General features: G+C 36.5%; 1 protein-coding gene across 1 annotated transcript in view; it reads left to right on the forward strand.

Annotated features, from left to right (window-relative positions):
- Window positions 1-21,779, forward strand: part of LOC121427695 (rho guanine nucleotide exchange factor 10-like) — a 145,385-nt gene extending 123,606 nt beyond the window's left edge. Inside the window, exons 12-28 of the mRNA XM_041624218.1 lie at window positions 901-1,017; window positions 1,391-1,483; window positions 2,026-2,196; window positions 3,707-3,760; window positions 5,884-5,916; window positions 9,561-9,652; window positions 10,470-10,639; window positions 12,005-12,111; window positions 12,806-12,942; window positions 13,303-13,394; window positions 14,029-14,153; window positions 14,485-14,816; window positions 15,678-15,829; window positions 17,052-17,194; window positions 17,832-18,003; window positions 18,745-19,017; window positions 19,571-21,779. Of these exons, the coding sequence (XP_041480152.1) occupies window positions 901-1,017; window positions 1,391-1,483; window positions 2,026-2,196; window positions 3,707-3,760; window positions 5,884-5,916; window positions 9,561-9,652; window positions 10,470-10,639; window positions 12,005-12,111; window positions 12,806-12,942; window positions 13,303-13,394; window positions 14,029-14,153; window positions 14,485-14,816; window positions 15,678-15,829; window positions 17,052-17,194; window positions 17,832-18,003; window positions 18,745-19,017; window positions 19,571-19,989 (2,682 nt within the window). The 3' untranslated portion in view covers window positions 19,990-21,779. The remainder of the gene's footprint in view (window positions 1-900; window positions 1,018-1,390; window positions 1,484-2,025; window positions 2,197-3,706; window positions 3,761-5,883; window positions 5,917-9,560; window positions 9,653-10,469; window positions 10,640-12,004; window positions 12,112-12,805; window positions 12,943-13,302; window positions 13,395-14,028; window positions 14,154-14,484; window positions 14,817-15,677; window positions 15,830-17,051; window positions 17,195-17,831; window positions 18,004-18,744; window positions 19,018-19,570) is intronic.
- The last annotated feature ends 296 nt before the right edge of the window (window positions 21,780-22,075 follow it).

A 22,075-nucleotide genomic window follows, 5' to 3' on the forward strand; every position in this document is an offset into this window, starting at 1 on the left:
TTCACCATACTCATTCTTCTCTGCTTTGGTTTCTCACCATACCTTCAGTTCTTCAAGGCTATCGTCCTTGAAGCAGTTGGTTCATTTTATTTACCACTTGTCCACTAACCCCCCTGCCCAGATCTGCTCCAACTTCTTTCATCCTGCTTTGGTCTTTCCCACTTTCAAATTCGAATTGATTCTTGATTTTCTCACCATAATTACAGATCTCCATTGCTATAGTCTTTGGAGCAAGTGTTTTATCTACCACTTGTCCACTTACCTGCTCAACTTCCATCCTCTATTTGATTTCTTTCCTCAATCATTCTCCCCTGCTTTAGTCCTATCCACTTTTATAACTGTCTGATGATTCTTTGATTTTCTCACCATACCCTTAGTTCTTCCAGGCTTTCATCCAGGAAGGGCTTAGTTCATTTCATCTACTGCTTGTCCACTTACCCCCTGCCCCTTCCTGCTCCAACTTCTTTCATCCTTTATTCAATTCTTCCCTGCTTTGGTCTTTTCAAATTTCATAACTGTCTGATGATTCTTGATTTTCTCACTATACCCTCAGTTATCCAAGGCATATGGTCCTGGAAGCGAGTGGTTAATTTCGTCTTCCCCCCTGCCTGAACCTGCTCCAACTTCCATCCTTTAATTCTTTCCTCAATTATTCTTCTCTGCTTTGGTCTTTCCCACTTTCAAATTGTCTAATGATTCTTGATTTTCTCACCATACCTACAGATCTCCAAGGTTATTCCTTTGAAAGCAAGAATGCATTCTATCTCCTACTTTACCTCCTCCTCCCTTCTCTACAACTTCCAATGTACTATTTCTGTTATCTTTACCCATCATCATTATCGATTGCTGCATGAGTCTTTGTTGTCTAATGATTCTCTGCTTTTCTCACCCTACCTACAGTTCTCCAAGGCCATGGTGCTGGAGGTGTACAGCGCGTACGTCAATAACTTCACACATGCCATGGAGACGGTGAAGAAGACTGCATCACAGAAACCAGCTTTCAGGGAATTCATTGAGGTAAGGAGAGAGAGGGGGCTTGTAGAAGAAGAGGAAATACAGAGGGTGAAATTTTCGTGCAAGTGAAAGGGCGAGAGAGTGCGAGAGGAAAAAGTGGAGGTTGGGAGAGGAAAAGAATGGAAAGTAACGATATAAGAATGACAGAGATACTGATTGACATGAAATAGTAGGAAGAGGAAGGAAGATAAGAAGCAGGAGAAAGGAGGGAGATGAAATGAGAATTGGATGGTGAACAACAAGGAGAGAAAAGCAATGCTTAAGAAATAGGGAGGAGGGAGGGGGAATTTATGTTACATAAAATTCAAAGGGACATTCAAGAATAGTTTTATTTAAGAGGTTTAAAATACCATGTGTACATTTCATTTTATTTCAGAGTCGTCAGCAATCCAGTAGTGACCGACTGAGTCTGTACGGCCTCATGTTGAAACCAGTTCAGCGCTTTCCACAATTCATCTGTCTTCTACAGGTAAAACATTTAGAAAAAATTATTTCTTATTTATCATTCTTATTGATTATTCTAATAAATTATTACTTATATTTACTGTAATTATTCTAGTAGGCTATCTCTGCTGGTCTGGTAATTTCCTGCATACTATTCTCCTTAAGATCATATTGGTTTCTCAAATGTTTGACCTTGGTGCCCAAAGATTTTAAATTTGTCAATTTGAATAGTGTGATTGAGTCCTTTGTAAGGAACGGAAAAGGTCTATATGAAATGCATTTTAATTGAAATATTAATACGAAAGCATTACATCACTCGTAAATACGTTTGTATACATGTAATACTTCACTTGACGCTTAACCTATGAATATTGTGCAATATTGACTCTATTAGCTGTTTGCAAGGTAGACCTATCTAATAGAGCAGCACTTTTCTCAAATTCGTAAAAGTTCACCCTAAACATTACTGCAATTAATTGCATGCTGTCTCCTACTTTACCACATATGTTTCAAAATGTTCACTCTACCTTTGAAAATTAAGGAAGAAACATTTTGTTTTTTATCCAGGATCTGTTGAAGAGAACACACCAGGGACACCCAGACAGGATGCCCTTGCAGCTGGCCCTCACCAAGCTAGAGACCCTGGCCAGTGTCCTCAACGAAAGGAAGAAACAGAGTGAGCAGAGGCATGCCGTCAAACAACTCATCAAGAACCTCAACGTCAAATTTTCTTCAAAGGTATGTACCCTGTCAATAATATTTTAAGGTTACCTTTTATTATTTAATTCTTATATAATTACGAGTTGAAACAAGCTAAGTTAGAGACCTAAGCCAGGTTCCTCAACGAAAAGAAGAAACAGAGTGAGCAGAGGCATGCCGTCAAACAACTCATCAAGAACCTTAACGTGAAATTCTCTTCAAAGGTATATATGTTAATGATATCATTTTTAGGGGTTCTTATTGATATTTGAGCATTGAATTTCAAGTCACCTAGTTGGAGACCTTGTACCCTCAACAAGAGGAATAAAGATTTTGGGAAGAGGAATGAATCCAAGTAACTCATCAAGAACCTCAGTGCCAAATTCCCCTCAAAGGTACACTATGTACTTTGTAGCCTCAAGAGAATTCTGAAGGCTCCTTTGGTTATTCCAATTGAATTTTACAAACCTGGAGGACCTAGCTAGTGTCCGCAGCAAGAGGTATTAGAAGGTTGAGCCGAGACATGCTTATTAGGAACTTCGATGTCAAATCCTCTTCAAAGTTTTGTATCTTTCATAGAGCCCTACAAGAGATCCCTTGTTTTTTTCAGTCAGTGCTGAATATTTAGGGAGTCTGGCCAATCTATGTGTTGTTCATTGGTCACAACATGGCAACAAACCCTTGCCATGTTATCCATTCTGTAACCAAGTTGGTGACACACTGAAAAATATGGCACTGATTACTAGTGTCATATCCGACAAAATAGGCTACAGTCAGTAACACAATCATCAAGTGATGCTTTGTAAAACAGCTTTTAAATAGCTCACTGCTAAATTGTTTGCAGTGCTAATATTCTCTTTCTGTAGCCAGTGGAGACATTGTAGGACAATTATGCAGTCATGTTGATCAAGTAAGGAGCATTTTCAGACAGTTATCAAGAACGTCAATGTCAAACTTCTCAAGAAGTGATGTCTGATGTCAAGTGTCTTGAGAATGTATACCTGCAGGGGTGCTCTTAGTGGCAGTGTTCTTGTCTAGGTCTGAATGATCAATGTATTGATGACGTCATCACTGCTAATCTTGAAGTTCATTGCCTCATTTCCTTGTTGATGCATGCACTTGGGTCGCCTTAAGAGGGCTCCCTTTGGTTATCTTTCAAGGTTGTTCAATCTTGCTGTCAATCATAAATCAGGAGCCACAATGTCAAGTAATGCTCTTGGGTTTGTAGTCTCCTAGAGATGAGAAGTGCTTGAGGATGTTGCCTCAGGGGATAAGCTCTGGTGCTATTGGTTTTATAGTAATTGATTTATTTTACCTTACTGCTAAGAGAGCCTTGTCTGTGCTTGTAAGTGAGCAACCAGGAGATCAAAGACTTTGAATCCTGTCTGAGGGGCTCTCTATCTGAGGTTTGTCTTGAATAATAATTATTCCCCATTAAAACATATATTCAAGTAGTATTCCATGTGTTCATGAAGACCACTTCTAGTCGGTCTTTATATACCACTTTTTTTACCGTAATGGAATATTATTACTTTTGTCTCTTTTCCAGATGTCGTCGGAAAGGAATCGATGGTTGATCAGACAAGATGATATGTTACAAACAGTGAGTAGATCCTGTTAAAACAGAAAACCTGGGGGGGGTTCACAGAGACTTAAGTGTGACTTAAAATTGCACTTTAAATTCCCAATTGTGAACTGTATTGATGCACCACCGCATCGGTCAGATCGGCTTCGTGGAACGCTCACTATTGCATATTAATCAGTAAGATTTAGCATTCAGTATTGTGAGCAAGTAGATACTTGCGCATGACCTCAGTCACACTTACTCTTTGTGGAACACCCCCTTGCTCTGCTATTACAGAAGTAATCCAATCTTCCTTTTGGGGAGAGGGCTGGTGACCAGGGCCACCAGGGCCACATCTTACAAAGAGTTATAATTGATCCGATCAATCGCAACTATGGAAAGCCAGCAACATCAACATCTGAAATGCATGTTTGTCCAAAATATGTTCTCAAAATGATGTATACATCTTGACCATTATTTTGCTTCTCTCTGATTTTAAAGGACATTGGGCAAATTCCTAAAGAAAAAAATATGATGTTGATGGATTTCCATATACTTGAGATTGAACGGGTCGATCGTAACTCTTTGTAAGATGGGGCCCAGGGCCACATTTTACAGAGAGTTACAATTGATCCGATCAACCACAACTCTGGATGGCCAGCAACATCAACATCTAAAATGCAAATTTGTTCAAAATATTTTCTAGAAATGACGTATATATTCATACATTCATCGTTCTCTTGAAGATTCAGTGTGATTCGCTTTGTATACGAAGGAGATTGTGCAAATTTATTTTAGAAAAAATTATGATATGAATGGATTTCCATACAATTGAGATTGATTGGATAAATCATAACTCTTTATAACACAGGGCCCTGTTACACTTCTTGCATTTATAGCTTAGCCACATGATAATCTGTAGCACATAGCTTGAAAATAAAGTAATGATGGTTGTGGCTTAATCATCCATTGTTCTTAAAGTAACCTTGCCACTAATGACTTGAGAGTAATAATTTATATTTCCTCGATACCAACCAAAATCTCAACATGCTAGATCTCCATTTGGCCAAATGGGTATAAACAATATACTTCTGTCCATTAGTTCAAATGTGGTTGACCCCCCCCCCCCCTCCCCTCCCCAATCATATTCAAATATGTTTGAGGGTTTCAGCATTTGGTTTATTATTTTTATACAACCCAGAAAAGATGTCGATTGAGAGGGCTTTCCTCGAAACAGGTATGAAAGTGAAATTGCATGGCTCTACTAAAAGCAAATGAAACTATTTTATTACTGCATACTGAATGCACTAACAGAAAGAAATTCTACTTCATTGTCATGGTCATTTCAATGCTAATTCATCTTTGCTATGAGATGGCATGGCGGAAGAATGATTATGGATATATATTTTTAATATTTTTTCTTGGAATTAATGGAATGGGAGTTTGATTTATGCATATTCTTTGCTTGTTTCTGGTCCTATAACTGAAAGGGGCTCAAAAAAGTATTCTCTGTCAAAAATTTTATTTACAGCCAATTTTGTGCATTCTGAGATGATAAATTTTTTACAATTGAAAAAGTCATGATTCAAAAAGTGAAAACGAATGTAGTTTATCAAGTACTGTCTACTTACCTTTTTATCAAAGTAAAGAAAACATTTATGATTGCTTGCTTTATCTGGTACTGATATATATTTTTTATTTCTTCAAGAGTATTTTCCATGATTTGTGAAAGATATCTTAGGAATGACATGAATGGATAAATTGGTAGACTAACTTTGCCCATTTATTTTTGTTTCAGACTTTGGTGATTGTTAGGTTTTAATCAAAAAAAGAAAAAAAAATGCTGGCCAGAATTATTGCAAACTGTCTCCACATTTTACATATAGTTCATAAGGTGGTGTGGATTTGATGTCATACAGTACAAAATACTTGTAATCTTTTGTACATTATCACTGAGTTTGTTGAGATTGATATACCAGACATTATTGATAACAGATTTCATGATGTGCTTTATTATACAAAAGAAACATTAACAATCCTCCGTTAATGAACTTCATATCTGAAGTCTAAGTTCAAAGGTCAAAAGTTCACCAAGCATTAGGGGACATCATCTTTTGATTATCTGCAAAAAAAATTATTATGCTATATGATTAATGTCAAAGGTGATTGTCAGAGCACGAAGTCACAGAGCATCGGTAAGCCCCCCTGGAATTATAATTTTTTTTTTCCATCCCATTGTTTTGACATATGGTAACCAAATCAACTAATCCCTCATGAAAGAGTTAATTACTTTGATTGTTTTATCTGTTTTCACTCTGTTGTGTACTTCTCTGTTTGGTCTTTCTAACTACCTGCAGTAATGGCTTGATGGGAAAAAATATCACTTGGAATAAAAGAGAGCTGCTGTATTTTGAGCATGCTTCTCAAGCATTACATTCATCACATTTTTGAAAAAAAATATTTGTTGGAAAAATTATATTTTCTTTGAATTTGATAATATTTGTGTAGCCTTAAAGAATGTGCTTTCATTGTAGACATCACACATTAAAGACCCTCAGCAATACTACGTTCAACTAGAGTTGACTGCTTCCATTGCAGTTTTTATCTAAAAACAATTTTTTTTTTTGATTACTGAAAACTATTTGTGTGTGTACATTAATTGCCTGAAGTGGAACTAACATTCTTAAAACCTTTGAATATTTGAATCAACTAATACTAAGCTAAGTTAACATTCAGAAAATTCACTGGAGGGATCGATGTTTGAGATCAATAACTGTAAATGCGTTGTTGTCTCCAAATATTTAGACTATTACCTTTGGTATCAGTTTCATAGATCCATTCATACTCATTTCCATAGCAACCTGTAGATATTTAAATCAACTAATACTAAGCAAAGTTAACTCCCAGAAAATTCACTTGAGATCGATAACTGTAAATGCGTTGTTGTCTCCCATTATTCACACTATTCTTAACTTTGGTGTCAGTTTCATAGATCCATTCGTACTCAATCAATACTGTTTCCATAGCAACGCCCCGTCTTCCAATTGCATCACTTAATGTATTCCTGTATCCTAGTATGAGAATCATGATATTGACCTTCCCACTCTGTTCGTCATGTTTCTCTTTAATGATATCCAATATTGTCCCAGTTTGGTATGATTCATACGGTCACATTTGCATTTGGAATGGAGTAAGAAGTATATATGTAATTCCCTTTTTCTTCTCTCTGAGATTCATCTGTTTACATTTGTTTGAATTGGGAATGGAATATGAACTATATATGTAACCACCTTTTATCTACTTTCCTATATGAATCATCTGTTAACATTTCTTTTTAAACTGGGAATGGAATATGAAATATATATATTTATATATATGTAAAACCCTTTTTTTTGACACTCCACTGTTCTCACTGTGAATGATGCATTATTGTATGGTGTATGTTTATCTTGTATCTAATAATGCATCTTTTGTTGTCTCCTATTCTGTTTTTATTAATATTCATTTTCAGGATCAAGTGAGTTCTTGTGTAATTTTTGTAATACATTGGTTATGATATATGTTCATTGCCAGCAATCAGTTTTTTTTTATTACATTTCCTCGTGTTAACTAGTAATTTTTGGAACATTCAATCCCTCTGATGAACATAGAATTTTAATTGTGATTTCTTGGGGAATGAGGATTATAAAGAAATATGTAATTCGCGCCATTTTAAGATTATTTCAAAACTGATTTGAAGTAAATTTGACAGTTCCTGCATTGACTTGAAATTGACTCTAAATGCATATTTTCACTCAACATTTTCCCTCCCTGATTCGGCCTTGAAAGATTTAAACGATTCTTAAGAAAAGAGACAATGTGGATTAATTCTTTGATAACCATATATAAGAATATGGACTACCAATGTCAAAAGGCATTCTTCTTAAACCTTTTGGTTGTCATTTTTCTCTTCAAATCTAAATGTCTTGGCTTCAACAATATTGACTTTTTTAAAGAACTAGAGCATGAACAAATCTCTGTTCTGATTTATCGACCAAATAGCTCTGTGAAGGTTAACTGATTGCTGGCACGTGGGCAGTAGAATGTAGTGGTGTATTGTTTCCATGGTTCCTCAACTCAATATGGTTTCCATAGCAACACCTTTTTAGTGCATATCCCAAAGTTTTGTGGTATGAGGTAGTTAACTTTTGTTTTTATCACAAGCATGTAGTCCTTTTCATGTTCTCCTTGGAATGCATTTCTTTTTTCTTAGGGGCTGGGTATTTTTATACACAAAATATTAACTTTGCATTTTGCCTTTACTCAAAATTTCTTTTTACATCTCTGCATTTCTGAATACATTTTTTTACTTTCAATATCTTCACTTTTCGATTCTTGACTAAGAGAAAATGAGCCAATTTTATCTTCCTATTGTTTTGTTATTTTTTAAGAAATTAGAGAGCTGAGCATGCTTTTACAACATAGAACAGCAAGGATAAAGTTTGTCTGTGAGGTTACCTTGGGACCGTTTCATCAACATTTTTGTCTGACAAGTTGTCAGATCTGACATCTTTCCTTGATTCTGATTGGCTGAGAGGCACTGTTACTATAGTAACTGTCGGATAAAATGGGACTTGTCGGACGTTTTATCCGACAAGTCCTTTCATGAAAGAGATTGACTCGATGGCACTTAATTAACCACAAATAGAATCCTGGAAAACGTTCAAAATGTCAGTATATGCTAAAATAAGCCTACTTTGATGTCAGATATACATTGTTTCATCTTACAAGTGTGTACTTGCAAATACAAATGAATCACTGTTTTTCCCTTTTGAATTTTCTTACCCGCCCCTCAGAATAATGATGTTATGAGGATATTACTAAGTGTAAATTTTGAATAAATGAATTAATTGATTTATTGAAGTCATCAAAACATGTAAGAAACATATGAAATGAAATTAAATATATATTTCTTAAAGACCATGGATTCAATTTACCTTCCTTGAGTTTTGATTTATATGTAACCATATAGATAGTTCAATTAATGGCATGTACATGTATTTGGGCTTCATATTTGCTGTGTTTGCATGGCTGTAGACATTGTCTAATTTGAATCAATTACACATATTTGGACTGTCTGATGTCAATATTAGATTACATGTTCTTGCAGTCGGTGTATGATTTGTAAATATTGAATTCGCGTGTGTAACGTAGTCTGTGCATGATTAGCTCCATTTATAGCATGTTATTACAATGAATAGGAATGTATTAGGGGTCAGGGGCGTAACACCCCCCCCCCCCTTCAGTAATTTACAAATATTTAGGATATATTTCAAGAAGTAAAAGAAAGGGGAAATGATAAGCCTCATAACGTTTTGTTTGAGGGTTTTATATTTCTGTTTGTTTGGGGTCTTTTTATGTGTTGTGTTATTCATTTTTCTTTTTTTCTTCCTCGGGGGGGGGGGGGGAGGGGGATACACCCCCATTTTCTCTGTTGGTATAGAGAAGTCAAGATTTATCCATGTGCTTACATGATATATCGATTTCTGTCAATAAAAAATGGCTCCAATGTTATTTGATATAAAGGACATTTCCAATAAAGAGGAAAAGTGCTTGTTTTGTTGCCCTACATCCACATCTGTAGAAGACAGTGTTTATGTACACGGTTGTATAAAATATATTTCAGGGAGAACAGTGAGTGGGTCTGCAAAAATATTAATTTGTTGATTTTTATGGCAGTTTTTTTTTGGTTGAAATTTTCAATTATTCTGTGTTAATCTCATTACTTGGGAATAGCTCTTTAATTCATTTTTTACCATGATTATGTAATCTAATAAGAGCTGTTCACATCATGTTACAGGCTTACGATGGACAAGGGGAGGAGTTGAAATGCAAGGAGAGACGGCTCTTCATGCTGAACGACCTTCTCGTATGCACTACAGTACTTAACAAGTAGGTATACCTAACATAGAGAGATCACCTGAAGGATAAGATCTCTTTCTTTTTCTCAAAAGTCAAGAAAATTTGGTCTAAAGAGGTAGAATTTCACAAAACAAAAATTGTCTTAAATGTCACTGAAGTATAGCATTTGCTAGTAATTGATTCCAAGTGTTAAACAAGTTTGCAAATTGATGACAGTGGATTTTATCATGATAGGTCTCTTTTACGCTTTACAAGCCAAAATAGGCAATAAGCACCAACTGTTTGAGTTTCAGTTCACTTTATTTCTCATCATGAGATCAGACAAAATACATAATGCATAAAATAGACAATGAATAAAAATGTATAAAATAACAATGTAGATCAAATGAGTTTTAGAAAATGAGGAGGGAAATTGCCCCAAAAAGGAATATACCTTGTGATAGGCCAACCCATAACAAAAAAAAAACTTTAACATAAAACACATAAAATCAAGGTTACTGTATTTATTTGTATAGATTTTTTTTTTCTTGATTTGAAACCCATATCAGTACTTATTTTGATAAGAATGGTGTCAGAAATTAAGAAAGGAATGTTGAGACTTGGCATATTTTATGATGGCTAACCATACGGAACTCTTGGTTGTTGTTTTTTTTTATGGAATGTGGATTTGTTGGAAACTGATTTCAAAATTTCCATTCAGACGAAAATGTCATTCTTTCTTGTGAATTTTGATATATAATAGTACAAAAATTAATTTCCAAATTTCATCCCCCCAAAAAAATCTGAACACCCTGAATTCCATAACATTAACAGCATTTAACATATTTTTTTTGTCCCTCCCATCCAGTGGCCAGCCATCCTCCCCAGGATCAATGGACATGCCCAGATTCAAACACAGGTGGAGCGTTCCATTGACAGAAGTAGAGGTGATCAACCCAACGATAGAGGGGACAGATATTGAGATGTCCTCAGAGCCAGGCAAACTCAAAATCACTACACAACATATGGATGAACATGGTAGGAAGGAATTAATCATTTTTGGGGGTTTTCATGAGAAAAGAAATAATATATGCCCCTAAACATGAGACTAATGGATTTAAAGTCCTTTCCGAGGGACTTTTAAAGGATGATATCAATGTGGCTTTGGATGCTGAATCTTAAGGATGTACTATATATAAGTTATGGGATTCCCCTTTTTATAATGCAAACTTTTATAAATTATTGCTGTCAAGGTAGGGAATTTAGCAAAATCATTATCATGAGATAAAAGGCAGCTAAACCTAGAATAAAGTTTTCTTAATCAAGCAAGTCATTTAATTCAACTCAATTATGCATGTAATTATATAACAGAAAAGTGTTTATAGAATACTATTGAATATGATATATGCAGATTAAAGAGAAATTCCAGTAGTTGCAGTAAACACTGATTTCATGAGAAAGTCTGTAAATCAAGGCTTAATTGTCAGTATATAATCGAGGATCTAGATCTGGTAAAGTTACATAAACTGAACTTTGTGAAATCTTGAAATCTACGCTGAAAAATGTTCAGATTGAAGATCCCCAACACAGATAAGCACACGTGGGACATTGTATAATTATTGCTTCGAATGTCGGGCCCGACGCTCTGCTCGAATCCTGTGCTTATTTGCTGATTTCTCAGCAATTACACAATTTCTTCCAGAATCCTTTGGCACATACGTTTTATTTATACAAACAGACACTTTGGTGGTCATTTCATTGGATTCTATACGAACTCATTTTTATATCGTTACCAAAACTAGCATTTACCTTTAAAATAATTTTTTTTAAATTTCAGTAATATATTTTCCCTTGTGCAGGTAATAAATTCATGTACAGTTGTATATAACAACTTCTAATTTTTTTTACGTTCACCAAATCACATTTGCATGGCTTACATAAACATCTAATACAGTGGTGACATGCCTGGTCACAAAATTATCATACTATTTCATATGAAAATTAGGCTACAAGGTTGTGCAACAATATTGTTTTGGCAGCAATATTTATTTATTTATATAGTCATTCATTCATTTTGTATTTATTCATTTATTCATTCATGCCTGTTCACAAGATGAATACAATGCATGAGATTACATAGAGAATACATATATGTAAAAGTATATAAAATGAAAAGTACATATTGAACATACAATGGTTCAACAACATAAGCCTAGAGTTTGATTGGTTGGAATTCCTTTAAACTTAATTTGTATCACTTTAAACTTAATTTGTATCTTAAAAAAAAGCAAAAGAAAAAAATGCAATGGGAATATAAAAAAAGAACACAAAAAAGGGGAACAAAAGAAATAAGGAAGTTTGTGACCACCGACTGTATTATGTTATTCTAATTTTGTGTTACAGAATACCTTTACGGTGGCTCAACAAGGCAGTTGTACCAGGAGAGGAATGACCTTCTTCATGACCTTGCCGTTGTCAAGCAGCTTGGAGCACTGATAGGAACACTTAAGGTATGAATTTGTTGTGCCATTGATAAGGGTGTAAGGGTTTGTTGGTAGATCATATTTACCTTGCAATTGAAAAGTTGCCATTCGTGTGGAGACGACATTCTGAAGCAGACTATTTGGCAAAAATTCCACAGTTTTCATAATAGGAAATTCTTAGATAATCAACCTTTCTGTATGTCCAACCACCATTCTCTATTCATGATAAGTCATGATAATCACAACTCTTCATACGAAAATAGAAAACCTAACAGGGTATGTGGTATCCCTAAAAATGAAGCTGGAGAATAGGACTGATGGTTGAATTAAAAGTCATTTTCAATATAAATCTTTTCATACGAGGTTCAAAGCGTGTTTCAATATTTGTGTTGACAAATGATAGGTTCATCACGTACCACCCAAGTGACTTGTCAAAATGCAGAATACACCTATTTCTTTGAAGGGTACCTATGGTGTCCTCACAAGAGATGACATTGAATGTTATCCAAGTGACTAGACAAACTGAAGTATTCACCTATTTCTTTGAAGGGTACCTATGGTGTCCTCACAAGAGATGACATTGAATGTTATCCAAGTGACTAGACAAACTGAAGTATTCACCTATTTCTTTGAAGGGTACCTATGGTGTCCTCACATGAGATGACATTGAATGTTATCCAAGTGACTAGACAAACTGAAGTATTCACCTATTTTTTTGCAGGGTACCTATGGTGTCCTCACAAGAGATGACATTGATGAATGGAGTGAAATCATCAATAAACTCATCACAAAGAAAGGGCAAGAAATCAAGCAGGCAGATGTCAGTAAAATTCAGTTATCACTTCCATCAGTTCAGATGTAAGTAGATTCAGTCATATGTGAAGTTTTTTTTCATGTACATGTATGTGATTGTGCAGGTTAAAATCCCAATAATGCACAAAGGGAAAAAAAGTTGTTTTGAACACATCTTGTGAATTATACTCACAAGAACTTCAAACTGATTTTTTTTATTTCAGGATTCTCTCTCTAAAATTTATTTACACTGAATACAGTAGGTATTTGTGTTATTGTTATTAATGTTCAATAACCCCAAATGTTATTTTAGGCAAGAGTTTTAACAGATCTTAGACTGCATGTTTTACTCCAAGACCTTTTATCATTATTATCATTAATAATGATATAATATATGATATGTTCTGATTTCTTTTTGTTTTGCAGGGATCAAAGAGTCACTCTTGTCTTTGATGCTGTAAGCGCCAAGATCAAGCTCGATTGGATCACGGCTCTGGAGACTGCGAAATTAGGAATGAGTAGGTTTCCAATTCTAATACCATTAACATGGATATTGATTAAAAATAATAGAGATGTAGTGAAGGTGTTTCATTGTAAAAATAAAGACAGGATTTCCGCGATAAAAAACCCTAATATGTATTTTTAAAGGGATTGAAATCTCCACACAGAAAACTCTAAAGGCATTAATTATCATTTCCGAACAAATGCCATTTACCTTGATCAACCGCAGCTGACATATATTATTCACCAGTGCTCTTCGATTAATTATTATAAAAAAATGCAATATTGTACGAAGATATTACCATGTAAATTGTATAAGGCGAGATTGATAGGATGATACTGAAATCAATTGGAAATACAAAGTGGGCTAATATATTTTGATGAAAGAATATCAGTAATTTCTTACTTTGGCAAGAAGCTGATCAACTACTATTATCTGTTGCATATTGGCATAACTCTTTTGCTTAATGCCCCTGTAAATGTTATGAAGAGATATGGGGAATTGAAAATGATATGAATAATAGTAAGCCAAGAAATTGAAAGTATATTAAGGAATCTGCCAATACAGAAAAGAATCACCGTATTCATTCATTGTGGTTTTAGTTCATGTCTACTCATAATTCATACTGTTTTACTTTGGTTTTTTTCCAGAACCTCATAACAATCCTGGCTGGTATGCACCAGACGAGGGTGACACAACCCATGCAGAGATGAATTTTGGCGTACCCCTCATCATGAAAGCTCTTCCCGTCTTCCCTACACGACAACAAGCAAAGGTAAGTTGAAGCATAAGCTGTCTTTTCCATTTAATATGGTTTTCTAAAACACAGCATAAGAGCTGATTTACAGGGCATTGGAAAAAACCTTATGTTCTAATTGAAATCTAGCGTAAGTCATTTTATTGTATGCAATTTGTAGTTAATTTGAGATCACAGACATTTAAACTAGAAATGATCACTGCCTTTCAAGAAAGAAATTTAAATTAGAAATAGTCACTGCATTTCAACAAAGACATTCAAATTAGAGGTAGTCTCTGCCTTTCAACAAAGACATTTAAGCTAGGAATAGTCACTGCCTTTCAACTACTGTGTATTCTCAATTTTCTAGTTCCAGTGTTCAGTACTTTGCCCGTTGGAACAACCTGGCCACCGCAGCCGACGGAAAGGTATCCTCCAGAACGAGGGCGCGAGGAACTGTCTTTGGGTGTGCAGCTCCGACCAGAAGACTTGTCACGTCAGTCTGGTCGGGTTCATGCCCCCGTCTCCTCAGCTCCTGGAGACGTTTGAGACCACGGAGGGGCGTGTGGTGTGCATGGAGTGCGTCCCGGGCTGGAGCGGACCGGGACCGATGGGCGGGTACCTGAACAGGAGGGAGAGCGAGAGGAAGGGGGACTACTGCTTCACCAGGCATACGGTGTGGATGGGGACGGAGACTGGAAGGTGAGGAGGGGGTGAATCGAAGAAGAGAGGGGGATTATGGTGCAAGTTACCCCCCTGAGAGGTAACACCTTTGCCTTGAATGTGGTGGTGATGGTGATGGAAATGATGGTGGCCTTGATTATAATTGTGATGGTGGTGATGATGATGATGATGATGATGATGATGATGATGGTGATGATGATGGTGGTGGTGGTGGTGATGGCAGTGATGATGGTGATGATGGTGAAATGTGTACCAGATGGAGGAATATAAGAATGGTGGATGATCGAAGCAATACTGCTGTAGGCCTGGATGGTGCACTCTGAGATGGAGAATAATACATTCATATCTACTCTAGATTATGAGATGCTGGTGACAATGATGATGTGATGATGACGACGATGGCAATTATGATGATGATGATGATGATGATGATGATGATGGTGATGGTGATGATAGTGATGATGGTGATGATGGTGATGATGGTGATGATGATGATGATGATGGTGATGATGGTGATGATGGTGATGATGATGATGATGATGATGGTGATGATGGTGATGATGATGATGATGATGATGATGAAGATGATAATGATGGTGGTGGTGGTGGCAGCGGCGGCAGTGATGATGATGATGATGGCGATGATGAAGATGATGATGATGATGATTGTGATGGTGATGATGATGGCATGGCGGTGATTATGATGAAGGTGAGACAGTGATTTTGATGGCAATGACAATTGTGTAAATTCTGATTTCGATGATGAAAGAATAATAGATGTCATTAGATATCAGATTCCCTTAAGCTGACTTTCGAAGTTGTTTTCTTTGTTTAATCCATCTATTCCATTCTCTCCTTAATCCAATCTCACTTTGACAGGGTGTTAATTTACAGAATAAACCAATCTGACAAGAGTGAGCCCTTAGCATTCTTCAAAGCCACCCACCCCATCACAGCTATACAGTACCTCAACAATAGAGTCTTCATGTCTTTATCCAACGGATCAGTACTTATATACGTCAGGACGAACGGTTAGTTTGATCATTAAAACATTTTCAAGAGAATCTTTGAAATATCATCTAGCTATTAATATTGTACACCAATCAAGTTTGTATTCAAAGAAGAAACTGTTACGTGAATTTCTCCACCTGGGCCCGTTTTACAAAGAGTTACGATGGTATACCATCAATCTCAAATGTATGGAAATCCATCAGTGTCATATTTCTTTCTGCAGGAAATTTGCACAATGTCCTTTGTAAACACAGAGGAGTGCCCTCACTTTTCAATCAAGCAATGAGTGTATGAATAAACAGCATATCTAGGAAGTATTCTGAACAAACATGCATTTTAGATGTTGACGTTGCTGGCTTTCCATAGTTGTGATTGATCGGATCAATCGCAACTCTTTGTTAGACGGGGGCCCTAGACCTCGTATCACAGAGCTGTGCAGTGGAGTGCAAACATGAAAGAACGGCTCTGAATGGTTCCTGATCAGTGGTTTGTACAAACTGAGCATGGTACAAAGCTCTTGATTGGCCATCACCGTTTACCAATTGATAGCAAACGTTTGTGATACAGTGCCCGGGTCACAGCTACAGTATATGGTAACTCAACTATACAATTTTTGTCTCTTTACAATGGAGGATTAATATTACATCTACTAATAAAATTAGATTAATGTTGAAAAAATTGTGAGGGTCTTATATTGAAGATCCATTGTTTTACCGTTGTGCAAGTTTGTATGCAGATGAATTGCAACATAAAAATTACATTGTACACTGTGGGCAAGAAATAATTTCAAGAAATCACGATAATGCATATTCAAGTATATTGCCACGTCGACAAATGCGTTGTTATTTCAGATCGTCAATATACGTAAGTATGGAGAAAGATGAGAGTCTTATGTCTTGCCCCCCCCCCCTCAAATAAAAAGCTTTACAATATTTTAAATAATAAAATATGAACATTTGTAATGCACCGGTATCCATCATAAAAAGATGCTCATGGCGCAATAAAGAAAAGGAAAAGAAGGAAGATAGAAAACCTATTAAAAAGGGGGGGAATGACAGTTACCTAAAACCTTGTGTGAATAACCAGGGAAATTTTAGGGAAATATTTTTTTTCTGTGGGCAACTCCATTTGCAAAATCAAGGAAATCACTCACACTTTAAGATTAACACAAGTTGTCAAATACATTGCATTCACATTAAAAACATGGTTGTGAATTATGTTTAATTCAATTTTTTTTATCAGAGGGAGAGTGGAAAGTGAAAGAGCCTAGAGTATCACAGCTAGGCGAGGGAGCTGCAACTTGTCTGTTGGCTGTCCGCAACGACATGTGGTGTGGATGTGAAAATAAAGTACATCTTATAGACACTGAAAGTGAATTCAAACAGGTGAGAAATTCTTACTTTGATTGATTCATTCATTCCTCAAATTTTTCTTCTAATCTTTAGTTACAATCCTCAGCTGCCTTCTTCCTCCCAAAGGGCATTTAATTGTGTTTTGTAGTGTAGAGACAGGGGGAGGGGTATTACCAAATTTAACTGATGTTTTCTAGTTAGGTGGAGTAATTTTCTTCTTCAGTCCCTTTAAATAATGTTCATGGTCCTCTTTCCTCAGCTCTCAATTGCTTTGAATATTTATTTTCAGTTTCCCTTTTCCTATATATCATTCTACGTTTGAAATAGTTAATGGTCTTATTACCATGCAGTTTGTACCAGAATGTAAGTAATGAGATTTTACAGATATTCGAATTCTTACATTTGGCGGCATTTTTTTTGTCCTCCTTCTAAACATTAATTAATGTTATGTTTGCCAAAACCTATGCAGGGTCATGGATATGGAATACTTTCTGTGTCCATTTTCTTTTCATCTGGTGAAAATAAACACCCAATCTCTTCTACTATCCCAGCATTAACCTATTGAGTACTGGAATCAGATGGGCCATGTACAATGCCTAAGGAATTTACAGACTTTGGTAATTGATATGTTAAAGATTCCCTATAATTTGATTTGATTTCCCCATTTTAGGTGAGCTTTGAAGCGCATGACCCTCACATGGTGATTGATAAGATGGTCGTAGCGGGTGTTGGCGTCTGGGTCTCCTTTGCCGAGTGTGACAGCATACGACTCTTCCACACCGAGACTATGGAGCTACTGCAAGACATCAGTGTGGGCAGTCCAATAGGTCGCATGGTTGCAAGTAAGTGGGACTAGGCTAATCTATGGTGAAAGCTCGTAGCCATGTTTCATAAAGCTTTTTATAGACCTCAAGCATTGGCATCATCGCCCCCCTCCCTCCCCAATCTCAGAGGCTGGAGCCATTGCCTTGCATGCATTATTGATCTGCTGCTGGCACTTCTCTGACAACTCCATTTACACGTATTCCTGTATCCTCTGAGGGAGGGCGCTATGAAGCTATGACATCATATACATAAGTTCTACTAAAGCTCCAAGTGTCTGATACTGAAATCCCACAATTCTATTGGATAATGGTAAAGTTATCATCGACTTTTAACATTTTGTAACTGATGGGAAGTTTGATGAAGTAGGGTCCTGTTGCTTCAATTTACCATCGCTGTTATCTCTGTTAACATACTAAAATCATGGTTACAGGGCTCAAAAGACAGTCCTAAATATGGTTTCTGTGGATTTCTGCAAGTTTCTTCAAAAACGATCTTAAGATGAGTAATTTAGTGAGCTGTGCAATGTTTGCTTTATCTTTTTATCAAGAAATGAGATAATAATAGTAATACAATAATGTCATATTTTACTCAGGGTAGCCACTTTAGTTCTGAAAGCTGTTCTCTCAGTGGGCCCTGCTTAACATGACAACGTTATTATTATGACCTTTAATGAATTCTTGATATTCAGAAGTGCTTACATGGTTGTCTCTTGTGATTTTCACCTTCTTTTATATTTTCTTTCTTCAAATTTTCTTCAGGTGTGACGTCCAAGGCCCAGTCCAGCCTCCACATGACCTCACCTGTCCACGTCACCACCCTCCTGGCCTGCTACGGGTCCCTCTGGGTGGGGACAAACACCGGTATCTTGGTCAACTTCCCCCTGCCACGCCTAGAGGGGGTTCCCCTCGTCAACGGCCCCGCCATGGTGTCCTACCACACCCATAAGGGTCCGGTGAGGATGCTGATTGCCATGGAGCTGAACAGGACCAACGATAGGGTGCTCTTCTCGTCACGGGAGGAGGACGAAGAAAGTAAGTGATGGTAGAAATGACGTTGGTGATGCTGGTATCGATTTTTGGTTATGGTGACAGTAATGATAAGGTACATGTACCATGTCCAATTCTCACACTTCCTTATAGACAAAACATTCAAGAATGCAGGAAGCCACAACAAAAAGATGCTTAGTGCATCCGACAAGGTACCCATGATGATGGTGATGATGATAAGGAGGATATTGATGCTGGTATCATTGTAGAAGAGAAGGAGGAGGAGAATGATGTTGCTTATGATGATGATGATGATGATGATGATGGTGATGATGATGACGATGATGATGAGGATGATGATGAGGATGATGATGACGACGATGACAATGATCTTGATGATGATGATGGTTATAGATTGATCTTGAGGAGAGGATAAATGTTGATGTCGAAGATGAGAAGAGTCTAGTAGAAGTTCATTTAGGCAGTAAGAAGTAGAAAATATTGCACATCATTTTATCAATAATTCACAGGCACCTGTGGCCACCATAATGCAATAAAGACATAAACGATTTCCAATCTGTACTCTCATCCAATCCAGGTGATGCCTCGCGATCGCTGTCAGACCTCAGCACCCCTTCAAGCCGTCTCAAGTCCGGCAGCCAGACCGCCGATCTCGTCAACAACGCCATGTCCCCCATGACCGACTACCTCAATCTCACGTTCAACAGCAATGGCAACCCATCAACAGCAACCAATGGGGACCATTCCACTACTACAACAACCACCACCACCAACGGCATATCCACAACGGTCACACACTGCCACGAAGCAAAGGATGACGCGGATGGGAACCGACCTGGGCGGTTGGGCTCGGCAAGCGAGGTTGAAGTGTCTGCCAACGTCACGAGTACAACATCGATGGTGATCAGCGGCGGGGAAGGGCATGACTACTTGATGAGGTTGGGGGAGAACGTATCAAAAGAAGCTAAGCTTCTTATGTGGCAGGTTTCAAATTAACACCAGTGTATACCAGTTTTTGTTTATATCTGATTTTGTTGGGGGAAAATGTGACTGAAAAAACTAGCAACTGCATTTTATAGTGCCAAGATTATGTTTCAAATCAACTTCATAATGTCTTGAATAGTTCATATCACATTATCTCCTCTTAAAAGGAAGAATATAACTGGAAATAGACCTTATGCATATGACATCATATTTTCATAGCGCCCTCTCTCAGAGGATATCGGAATGTTCATGAACAGAGTTGTCAGATATACGCCAGTAGTAGATCACCATCGCATGCAAGGCAATGGCTTCAGCATCTAAGATGGCAGGGCAATGACATCAATGCATAAGGTCTATATTAACAATTACATTGTATTAAACCACATTTTACATTTGATTAAACACGAAGTGGTTCAGATTGGTAGTATACTGAGAAACAAACGGGGTTATTAAGTCTCAATAATAAGCTTTGCAATCAGTTTCACATTTAAAACGAGCCTTCTGATTGGTTAATGGTCAACCTTTATGTGAAGAAGCCCATGCAACAACAATCCTGACTGGTCAATTCCAAAATCCAATAGGTCATGGAGCTTCATTGTTGTATGCTTGGCCCTGTTGCATAAAAATAGTGATCAACAACAAATAATAGAATTCAATAATAATACCCTTCTTGACCAATCAAATTGTATCATTTTAGTAGCTTATAACATTTCTTTGTAACTTGCCATTGATGATAAACATTCTCCAAACAAGGCAATGAAGTTTGGGAATAGTAAAACAATAAAAGGAAGCTGTGGGTACGAATCAATATAGATACAATAATCTGGATGAGAAATTATTCAGACGTAAATGCAAGCTTTCTTTTTGGCACAGTCACAATTCTGTTTCGTATGATGTGTTATTTTCTGAAATACTCCTAATGTGTAATATTTTGAAAGCATTATGGCAGTTCATTTTGTATTTTAGTTTTTAGAAGAGTATAGGAGTAGTTGAAATGGTTTCTAACCAGTATTTAAAGCTTATGCCTATAATTGAACCTGGGAAGCAATTTTGGACAATTTTGATTGACAATATCCTTGAGAAAGCAAGAACTAAGTGAATACCGGTACCCATTTATCCGCTATATATGTATGTTGAACGATTATTTTAATGTTTTAGAAAATAAAGTAGATGTTTCCATTTATCTCCCATTACAGTATTGACAGCGTCTTATCCTTCTATTTCAGGTATTAGTATATCTTATGCATGTTTTCATTAAGAGTCAGTACTAGTATCAAATCAAAATCAACATCTCTTGTTAGACAGCTGGAGACAATAAAGTGGAATTATGGGAATGTATTTCTCAAACTTTGCCATAATAAATGATACTATTCATAGGCATGAAATAAATAAACATCTTCCAGTCATCAAATTGCAGCATAAGCGAATAAATCTGCAGTTCCTTGACAAAAGGAAGCAACTTTTGTTATTTTTAAAAATTGTTTTTATTCATTTTTTTATTTGGGATATTTCCTGTGTGCTCTTTATGATGCTAAAGGAATTGGAATCACACAGCCCTCAATTTCTGAAACATAGGTGTTTCAAAGCAAGTAACTCTATTCTTAATCATGAAACAATGACACATTTTCTTCATTTACAAAAAGAAACTTGTTCCACATTTTTGCTTCCTTTGTCATGGGACGGCAGAATTCCTTCGTAAAGCACGGCCTACACCATGCGATTTGTTGTGACCTGATTTTCAAAGAAATCATAATAACATTTGACATGAACCTTCTGATCAATAAAATGTTAGCGATCTGAGGTCAGAATAGTTGTTACATTACATTACATTAGCTCCTCCTCATCGAAGTTATTGAGTGAATAACCTTATAGTCTTTTTAAAACAATGTCTACTATATAGTCATGTAAGTTCATATTTAATTTGGTCCACTGTATGGAAATATGCCTTCCAACAGCATTGCAAACATATGAAACACAACAATGGTATATACAGGATGTGAGGTAATGGAAAAGAGCTAACAAAAATATGATTTTTTTACCAGTAGTTATTGCAAGTTTTGAATAGGAATCTTATTTTACCTGTATAACAAGAAATATG

The sequence above is a fragment of the Lytechinus variegatus genome, chromosome 14 (assembly GCF_018143015.1).
Source record: "Lytechinus variegatus isolate NC3 chromosome 14, Lvar_3.0, whole genome shotgun sequence".
NCBI classification, from domain to species: Eukaryota; Metazoa; Echinodermata; class Echinoidea; order Temnopleuroida; family Toxopneustidae; genus Lytechinus; species Lytechinus variegatus.